Source organism: Terrapene carolina, unplaced genomic scaffold, assembly GCF_002925995.2.
Source record: "Terrapene carolina triunguis isolate 2854851 unplaced genomic scaffold, T_m_triunguis-2.0 Scaffold511, whole genome shotgun sequence".
Lineage (NCBI taxonomy): Eukaryota > Metazoa > Chordata > Testudines > Emydidae > Terrapene > Terrapene triunguis.
In genome coordinates, this window is record NW_020664862.1 from 1,183,662 (window position 1) to 1,194,365 (window position 10,704).

General features: G+C 46.8%; 1 protein-coding gene across 1 annotated transcript; it reads right to left on the minus strand.

Moving 5' to 3' along the window:
* Positions 1–9,012: 9,012 nt before the first annotated feature.
* LOC112107349 (olfactory receptor 51G2-like) lies at positions 9,013–9,948 on the minus strand. The gene has a single exon (XM_024201006.1). The coding sequence runs from the start codon at positions 9,946–9,948 to the stop codon at positions 9,013–9,015; it is 936 nt and encodes a 311-aa protein (XP_024056774.1).
* Between the last annotated feature and the right edge of the window lie 756 nt (positions 9,949–10,704).

The window sequence follows — 10,704 nt, forward strand, 5'->3', positions numbered from 1 at the left end:
GCTACTAACACCACTGGGCAGATCCCAAGGCCAGAAGGCACCACTGTAATCCTTTGTTCTGACCCCCTGCACAGCACAGGCCAGAGACCTGCCCCCACAATAACTCCTAGAGCAGAGCTGTTAGAACAACATCCTGCCTTGATTTAACAATTGTCAGTGATGGGGACTATGCCACGGCCCTTGGTAAATTGCTCCAATGGTTTATTGCCCTCATTGTTAAAAAAATTACACCTTAGTTCCAGTCTGAATTTGTCTAGGTGCAGCTTCCAGCCATTGGATCCTGTTATAACTTTTTTTGCTAGACTGAAGGGCCCATTGTTAAACTTTTGTTCCCCATGCAGGTACTTACAGACTGTGATGAAGTCACCCCTTAACCTTCTCTTTGTTAAGCTAAATAGATCGAGCTCTTTGAGTCTATCACTCTAAGGCAGGTTTTCTAATCCTTTCATCATTCTCTGGGCTCTTCTCTGACCCCTCTACAATTTGTCAACGTCCTTCTTGAACTGTAGCCACCAGAACTGGACACAGAATCCCAGCAGTGCTCGCATCAGGGCCAACGACAGAGGTAAAATAACCTCTCTGCTCCTGCTCGAGATTTCCCTGGTTGTACATCCTGGATTGCTCTAGCTTTCTCATCAGTAGTGCCACACTGGGAGCGCATGTTCAGCTGACCATGACCCCCAAGTCTTTTTCAGAGTCACTACTTTCCAGGGGTGGGTCCCCCATCCAGTAAGGATGGCCTGCACCCCTTGTTCCTAGATGTAAACCTCTGCATTGAGCCATATTAAAACACATGTTACTAAGGCATCAAGGCACTAAGTGAGTTGCCCAAGGTCATAGAATAAGTCTGTGGAAGAGCCTGGATCTGAAGCCAATTCTTCTGAGTCCCAGGTTAGCACTTTAACCATTGTCCCATCCTTCCTCTCTGGGGCTACTGGCAGGGGAGGGGGCAGCTGGCAACTCAGCATACTGAGATTGCCAGAAACTCAAAGAATTACACTCCTTTGACATCACTAAACAAGAACCCAAGAATAATTCTTTTTCCAGACAATAACGCTGAGTCATGCTTTCTCCTGACTCTATTGAGGGACAAATCCATCACCCAGGGCATGGAGCAGGGTCATAGTGGACAAGCAACTCCACATGAGCTCTCAGTGTGACACAAAATGGGAGAATGTGACCCACAGGGACATAGGCCTGGAGGGACCTCCTCGGTCAGTGAGCCCAGCCCCCTGCTATTGCAGGTGACCCCGGCATATCGTCTGGTGCATAAGCCTATGTCAGCAGGGTGTGAATGAGTTCCCCCCTGACAGCAGGCTGGGAAGGGGTGAGACTTCAGGAGTAAACTGTATTTCTATGAGCACACCTACTCTGTCTAGATATCCAGCACATAGAGCGGTGTTCCTTGAAGCGACCATCTTTGCCTGGTGTTTGGTTCCAAATCACTGTAGTATTGAATGCAGGGGGTTGTGACATGTTATCAATGTTATTGTTGCAGAACTTTGCTTAACCTGTCCCAAATGACGTGGTCACCCTCAGCTGAAAGGGCCTCACTAAGCATGGGGCTCGAATGCCAAAACTCTGTGATGGTAAGAGGGGTGGGGACAGGTTTAACCTAAGGGTCCCCAATCTTATTTAACCTCTTTCTCCCCACTGTTCAAAGATAGAGCTAAATAGATTCCATTAGGAGCCTTTTGTTATTTTAAGTGCTCCAATGAGGGCTGAAATCACTTGTGGTGGGACAGCGTTTCTGCCCAGCCTCCTACAAGCTGAAAATATCTATGAGCCACCAATCACTAAGAGACTGACCTGCAGAGGTCACAGCACAGAGGCAAGTGGCAGCAGAAAGGAACTGATAATTGGCTGGGGGGAGTGGAGTGGAACGAGCAGCTGCCAGGGTGGCCAGTGGAGAGCAGAGCAAGCGGATGGTGGAGAAGCCAGCAGAGAGGAACCACGGCTCAGGGGCGTGGAAGTGTGGCTGGTGGGGCACCCAGCCAGAGCAAGTGCTCAGATGGCGGAGCAAGCAAGGTGTGTTCTTCCCCGAGTGGGAGATGAACTCACACAGATGCACCTTGGAACCCTGGGTCCTTAATTGACCAAGGACAACCACAGTGACTGGGGTGGGGTGAGGTGAGAGAGCAGAGCGGGGCACAGAAAAGGAACTGTTGGTTGTAGAACTCAAGAACATGAGGCAGAAGACACTGCCCCATGCACTCTGGGGTGGGGTGTCCTGCTCACAGCTTTATGCTTATGAATCCTGCTTGCGGCATTTTCCCTATCGAGTGACTTCCCTCCTTTCATTAAAAGTTTCTTTTCTACACTCTGACTTTGTGCTTGTGAGAGGGGAATCATTGCCTCTTAGAGGCGCCCACTTTAGCTGTGTCTCATTGGACAGCGTCTCTTAGCCCTAAAGAGGTGGGAGACTGGAACAAGGATACCATTTAAGGGCCTTTTCTTTCTCCAGAGGAAGGATTCAAACCCAAGTCACAGAATAGAGCTTGAAGCTGCAGAAATGTGTTTCATGACAAAGGAAGCGCTAGTCTGGATCAGACCAGAGGTTCGTCTAATCTACAAGTTGTTAGTGTCCAACAGCAGCCAGTACAAGTTTTTTCAAGGAAAGTGAAAGAAACCCTGCAACGGACAATTATGCAGGGGTCTTCCCGTAAGGAAGCTTCTTGTTTACCCTCACCAGCGAGCAGCTGGCTGGTATCTTGAGACCCAGGTTTATAACCCTTCTAAGCAACCACCAACTTTAACCATGAGGCCAGCTGCAGATTAGCAGAATGCAAGAAAGGATTAGTCATATCTCAAACTCTTGGTCTTACTGATTTAGCGGCAGGGAGTTCCAAAGGTTAACTGTGCTGTGTAAAATCCATTCCCTGCTCTCAGTTTTAGTGTTCTGCCTTTCAGTTTCATTGATGTCCCATGTTCTTGTGTTATGAGAAGTGCCCAATTTACCTTCTCTCTACCCTGTTCCCTCTTATTTATCTCCTCTCCAACCCAGACGGTTCTGACCTTTTCAGTCTCCTATGTGAAGTCTTTCTATGCCTCTAGCTACTTTTGTTATCTGTCTCTGAACCCCTTTTCTCTGAGACAGATGCCCACAACTGAACATGCTGTTCCACGGGGGCAAAAAAATGGATTCATACAACCGCACAGTTGCTTTACTATTTATTCCACTCCGCAGGCATCCTAACCTCAGTGGCTGCACACTGAGCTAGACTTTTTCACTGACCCACCTGCAACTCCTCCCAGGCCTTTGTGTGTCCCTTCACAGACAGAGGACTGCCTGACATCAGCACCCAAGGCCTTCTTGATGCAGACCACTCTGAAAGCAGAGGGAAGTGGGGATAGGTGTCCCTGCTGGGGACGAAGGTGGGGGGGGGGCTCTATCTCAGAGCCCCAGGCATGGTTTAAACCTGTCCCGCCTCACTGTTCAAAGACAGAGATAAGTAGGCCCCACTAGGAATCTTTTAGTATGTTAAGTGCTCACTAGAGGGGAAATCGCTTGCTGTGAGACAGTGCTTCTGCCCAGCCTGCATCAGCAAGGAAGTTTCCCCATGTGATAAATGAGAGGGGGGATAACTCCCTTTTGTGGCCACCCAGCCAGCCAGTTAGCTATAGAATTCCTCTTAGTCACTGTTCTCTACTTGCTTTACCTGTAAAGGGTTAAAAAATCCCATAGGTAAAAGGAAAGGAGTGGGCACCTGACCAAAAGAGCCAATGGGAGGGCTAGAACTTTTTAAAATTGGGAAAAAACTTTCCCTTTGTCTGTTGTTGTGGTTCTCCAGGAAAGAGGGGAACAGGGGGCAGTTATGCTGTGAGATGCTGAAGGCCAGATATGAAAATAATCAGATCATATCTAGAACTACTTTTTTAACAACCCAGATATGTAAGTAGATCAGGAATGTTTAGAAAGACGCAATTAGGTTTATTTCTGTTTATTTCTTATTGGCCTGTGGACTCCTCTGCGCTAACCCAAAATGCTTTTTGTTTTGCTTGTAACCTTTAAGCTGGACCTCAAGAAGGGGTTATTCTTGGTGTTAAATTTTTGTAAGTGATTTTTTTTTAAATCTAGCAAAAGCCCAAGTTCCAGATGTATTTTCTTTCTTTTTGTTTTTAATAAAATTTACCTTTTTTAAGAACAGAATTGGATTTTTGGTGTCCTAAGAGGTTTGTGCACATGTTTAATTAGCTGGGAGCAACAGCTACTTTCCTTTGTTTTCTTTCTCAGCTCTTCCTCAGAGGGTGGTGAAAGGTCTTGAGGGTACCCACAGGAAGGAATTCCCAAGTGAGCCTTCCTGGGTTCCAAGGGGTTTTGCATTTGGGTGGTGGCAGCATCTACCCATCCAAGGTCAGAGAGAAGCTGCGACTTTGGGAGTTTAATACCAGCCGGGAGTGTCCAGTATTCATTTTTTAAATCCTTGCGGGCCCCCACCTTCTGCACTCAAAGTGCCAGAGTGGGGAATCAGACTTGACACCCCACTAAGAGTTGACAATCACTGAGAGCTGAAAATCATTAAGAACTTGGTGGAACCTCAAGAAACTGACCTGCAGAGGTCATAGTAGAGAAGCAGGTGGCAGGGGAAGGTGACTGTGTGCCACGCAGTGGCTGGTGGGGTGGCCAGCACAGCAACAAGCATCTAGCGGGGAAGTCAGCAGAGTGGAATGGCAGCCAGCGGGGCAGCGGCTGGAGGGGTGGCCAGTGGGGTGGAGCAGTGGCTGGAGGGGCAGCCAGCAAGTGCTCAGATGGTGGAGCAAGCAAGGTGCCTTCTTCCCCGGGTGGCAGGTGAACTCACACAGATGCACCTTGGAACCCTGGGTGCTCACTGACCAAGGACAACCACAGTGAGTGGGATATGGTGAGGGAGCAGAGATGGGCACAGTAAGGAACTTTTAGTTGTAGACCTCAAGAACATGAGGCAGAAAACACTGCCCCACGCACTCTGGGGTGGGGTGTCCTGCTCACAGCTTTATGTGTATAAATCCTGCTGGTGGCATTTTTTTCTAATTAATGTCTGGTGACTTCCCTCTTTTCATTAAAAGTTTCTTTTCTACACTCAGACTCTGTGCTTGCGAGTGGGGAGCTATTGCCTCTCAGAGGCGCCATGGGGTGGGGTGTAATTTCCCAGGTTACTGGGTGGGGGTTACTGATATATGCAGGGGTGTGGCTTCACTTGATTCAGTTTTGGCTTCCTTGTTTTCCGCTTGAATTTTTTATTTGTTGTTGCACAAATGAGGCAATGACCCATTGGAATAAGAGCCAAAGCAAAACTGCGATTGTGGTCCCTGCTTACAATGAAATGTGCACACTGCACGGTAGTGAACGGATCCACATACAGCTGACACCGACTTTGTATCATGCTCTGCAGGTTTAACAGAAATCCGTCAAAATCCACAGTTCCACTTGGAGACAAACGCACAGCGCCGTCTGAGGACTGGATCTGTCTGAAGGAATCAGCTTGGCTAATTATTCATTGTTGTGGGTTGTGCACAGAAAGGTTTTTTCCCTAAAGCTTCTCACCCCCCCTCACACATTCTGCACCTCCCCCGGGAGACTCGCCCCCCCCAGTTTGAGAGTCTCGGAACTACATGATCTAATTGCTCCTTCTGGCCTTAAATTCTATGACTCCATGAATCACTGTCTTGAGTGGGTCATTATCTTGGATGCAACTTGAACAAGTTCTTACTCTGAATGCTCATAGGCACTCAACAAGGATAGACGCTGGCCAAAAAGAATCAGGATTCTCACAATAAAACCGGGATATATGGTCTCTTTACCCTCTAAACCAGGTCCTTTCCTGTCTTGGGGGGAGTCTCACAATTGTCCCAGTATTCTAGCTGGGAACAACACCTCATCTATGCTAAACGCTTAGCAACAAGCAGGTCTGACTGGACACCTCAGTCGCTTCCCTTCGGGTGATTATGACCAGAGCTATAGAGTCACCCCCAGCCTCCTAGTAGATTCATTAGAAAACAGCACAAAGCATTAGAGAAAATGATTTTAAAATAACAAGCAGCTGTCACACATTTACACTCATCTATCTGACGTCTCACTACAAGCTAAGGGAGACGGGCTTTGCTCTGGCGATAGAGAAACAGAACTGGCCCAGCTTCCATTCTTTTGGGAAGCCAAGGAGCTCTCGGGACCCGGACTAGTTTTACTGTGTCTCTGAGAGCATCTTCCCATCTTTTGGGCCCTTTCTTGTGGAAGCAGCCTTTGCTGAAACCTGTGTGAGCCTGGGCCCAGTCACCTCAGTGTTCAGCCGCATCTGTGTTACAGGGCCAAGGTGTGAAGCTGACCTTTGCCCTCAGACTGCTTTCTCCCAGCCAGACATTTAAGATGAGGACCCCATGTCTGTTGCTCCATTGTTTGGCAGTTACACTCGTTCAGCCTCAATGGCTGCAAACATCGGTCCAGTGACTGTGCTGAGCCACTTGGCGTCCCTGTGACGCTCCAACACTCCCCTCATAAATCTGTTACCTACCCCTCACTGTCACCCCTGAGCATGGGGCTGCTTCCCTGACCATCTTGTCCAATAGCCATTGATGGACCTATGATCCATGAACTTATTTCTTTCTTTTTGGGACCAGTTATACTTTTCACCTTGACAACATCCCATGGCAATGAGTTCCACAGGTTGACTGTGTGTAGTGTGAAAAAGTACTTCATTCTGTTTATTTTAAACCTGCTGCCTATTAATTTCCTTGGGTGATCCCTGGTTCTTGCGAAGGGGTAAAAACCACTTCCTAATTCACTTTTTCTCCACACCACCCATAACTTTATAGACCTCTATCATACACTCTCTTTAGTTGTCTCTTTTCCAAGTTGAAGAGTTCCAGTCTTTTTAATCTCTTTTCATATGGAAGATTCTCGATACCCCCTAAACATTTTTGTTGCCCTTCTCTGTACTTTTTCCAACTGAAATATATATTTTTGAGATGGGGCAACCAGAACTGCACAGGTATTCAAGGTGTGGGTATACCATGTATTTATATAGAGGCAACTGTAGGTACCAGAACTGGAAGCAATATTCCAACAAGCGTGGCACCAGTGCCAAATACAGAGATAAAATAACCTCTTTACTTCTACTTGACATTCCCCTGGTTGTACATCCTGGATTGCACTAGCTTTTTCAGCCATAGTGTTGCACTCAGAGCTCATGTTCCGCTGATTATCCACTATGGCCCCCAAGTCTTTTTCAGTGTCACTGTTTCCCAGCATTGGGTCCTCCACCTGGTAAGGATGACCGGCATCCCTTCTTCCAAGATGTACACCTTTACACTGAGCTGTATTAAAACACACATTTCTAAGGCATAGAGGGACTAAGTGAGTTGTCCAAGGTCACAGAAGAAATATGTGGAAGAGCCTGGAACTGAAGCCAGTTGTTCTGAGTCCCAGGCTAACACTTTAACCCCTGAACCATCCTTCCTCTCTGGGAATAATGGCTGAGCAGGGTGAAGCTGGTGGTTAAGCATACTGAGATGACCAGAAACTCAGAGAATTAACCTCCCATGACATCACTAAATAGGAACCCAAGCTCAATTCCTTTTCCAGATGATTACACTGAGTTATGCTTTCTCCTGAATCTACTAAGGGATAAATCCATCGACCAGGGCCAAGAAGAGAGTCATAGCAGACAAGCAACTCCACATGAGGTCCCAGTGTGTCTTTCTCCTCTGTCATTTCCCACTTACCCTTGGCTGTATAAACAGGGACATAGTGAGTAGATGTAGGGAAGATTGAGAGCTGACTTGATGACAGTGGACAAGCACTTTCACAGGGACGAAATATCGGCTACAAACGGGCTCTTTAATCTAGCAGAGGAAGGTATAACAAGAACCAATGGCTGGAAACTGAAACCAGACAAATTAAATTGGGAAATGAGGCACACATTTTTAACAGTGAGGGTGCTTAACCAGTGGAACAAACAGCCAAGGAAGGTGGTGGATTCTCCTGATATCTCCAAACCACGACTGGATGCCTCCCTGGAAGATACACTTTAGATGAGCACAAGTTATGTGGTAGTCAAGCTCAAATCACTGAGATCAATACGGGAGTAACTGGGTTAAATTCAGCATCTTGTGCTATACAGGATGTCAGACTAGATCAGTTGTTATCTAACTCATTTGATCATACCCCCTTCTTTGTGTCTGTCAGAGTTGACGCTCCTCCCACCACACACACACATATATATATATATATACAGATATATGAAGGGGCAGGGCTTCAACTGAATCCATTCCAGTTTCTTTGTTTTTCATTTGAGAGGCTTTTTGGTTCGCGAATGAGCCTATAATCCATTGGAATAAGAGCAAAAGCAAAACTGTGATTGCGCTCCCTGCTTACAATGAAATGTGCCCAATACCCCGTAGAAAACAAATCCATGAGAAAATGGTTTAAAATAAAAGGCAGCTGACATATGTCTACACTCATCTATCTCACATTTCAAAACAAGCTAAGTTAGACATGCTTTGCTCTCGATATATAGAGACAGAACTGCCCCAATTTACATTCTTTTGGGAAGCCCTGCTTGACCCATCACTTCCCACTAAGCCCTGCTCCCTGCTCCTCCACTTCCCCAAGGCTCTGTCCCCAGGCCAGGCCAGAGCTAGGCTGTGGTAAGAGCTACCCAGGGAACCCATGCCTCTATGGGGAGCCCCAGACTCTCCCCTTTACCTGGATTGTATATCCTGGGGGCAGGAACATAGTCTAGTGTTTTCTCTCAGGCCTCCAAGTGACCTGTCCAGGGCAGATGGAGGGTCTGGGACTCCTCACAGTGGCACTGGTTGCTTGGGCAGCTGTTACCAAGGCCTGGCTCTGGCTTTCAGCATGGAGAGGGGACAGAGCCTCAGGTAAAAAGGAGAAGCAGGGAGTGGGAACTTGGAGGAAGAGATAGGACAGAGGGAGGGTCCTCTGGGGAAGAGGATTCAGGATGGAATAGGTGGCTGTGGCCCAGGTTTTTCATCTCCCATGTCACCGGTGAGGGAGCCGGGTGATGAACTAACCCTTCACTTGACGAATACTCTGATTATCCTCGCACGAAGGTGTTTGCTTTTCACGCTGTACACAATTGGATGTATCAGGGGAGGAACCAGCCGGTAGACGTAGCCCAGGAGAATCTGAAGCAAGTGAGAAGAGTTATTCCCGAATCTGTGTATCAGAGCCAGGCCAATCTCTGGTATATAGAAGAGCAGGACGGCACAGAGGTGGGAGACGCAGGTGTTCAGGGCCCTCAGGCACTCCTTGTAGGACGCGATGCTCAGCACTGTTTTGAGGATCATCACATAAGAGAGGAAGATGAGCAGCGAGTCCAAACCCATCGTTGAAATTGCAACAGATAAGCCATAAATGTTGTTCACCGTGATGTCCGAACAAGCCATTTTCATGACTTCCTGGTGCAGGCAGTAGGAATGGGAGAGGACATTGGCTCGACAGTATTGGTACCGTTTAAGGAGAAAGGGGAGTGGGAATATTAGGGCCACTGATTTTAGCACAAACACCAGTCCCATTTTGGCTACTCTCGGCAGGGTTAAGATGGAAGCATATCTCAGTGGGTTACAGATTGCAACGAAGCGGTCAAATGCCATCAACAAGAGCACGGAGGATTCAATGCACTGAAGGGAGTGGATGAAGAAGAGCTGGGCTAAACAGGCATCAAGGCTGATGTCCCTAGAATTAAACAAGAATATGCCCAGTATCGTCGGTATGGTGGCTATCAATAAGCCAAGGTCTGTGATGGCCAACATGGAAAGGAAAATGTACATGGGTTCATGTAGGTTTGGATCTGTTTTTATAATGAAGAGAATGACTGAATTTCCTACTACTGTAATAACATACGTTAAGCAAAAGGGGATAGAGATCCAGGGGTGGAGGTCTTCCTGCCCAGGTATTCCGGTGAGAAGGAACACTGCAGAATTTGATTCGGTGTCATTGACAGCTGACATAATGGACTGGGTAGGGCAGAGGAGTTTTGAACTTTGCTTCCTGAAAGGAAAAAAAGAACAGGATGATATTTAATGAGACATCTTTCTGCTCTCAGTGCAAGTCTAGAGACTCCCAGGAGCTCAATTAAGATCAGCAAAACAGTCTTTGATTTACATCACTGATAGGAAGGTAGGCACTGCCAGACTGGATCAGGCCAGTGGCCATTTCCATATGCATCAGAGAAAGGTGGAAGAAATCCTCCAGTACATACCTATGAGATAACCTGCTCCCAGGAAAAATGCCTCCATGACACCCACTCATTAGCCATACTTTGTGGTGTAAATCAGGAAGGTTTAGAGCCCCTCCAAGACTATTTTTTAAAAAAATTCTCCCTACTATAATTTGATTTTATGGTTACCCATATAAACTTCCAGTCCCTCTTTGAATCTTGCTAAGGTCTTGGCGCCATTGATATATTGTGGCTGGTAGTTCCACAGGCTACTTGAATGCTGTGTAATTTTACAACAGTGACCTTCCCGCAGACACCCTTTCTGGAGTGTGGTTCATTGTATCATGTCATGTTTTAACACATGGGATATGCATGGTGAAAACTTTCATTGTATTTATCTCTCCTGCATTGAAGCTATTTATAAATGCATTTCATTGCCTCATTATATACATTTTTTATTTTCTACACTTGAGAGAGTTCAAATTAAGTTACAGCCTCCTTGCAGTACAAGGGGTAAATTCTTAGGACAAGTTTCTTAATTAAGAAT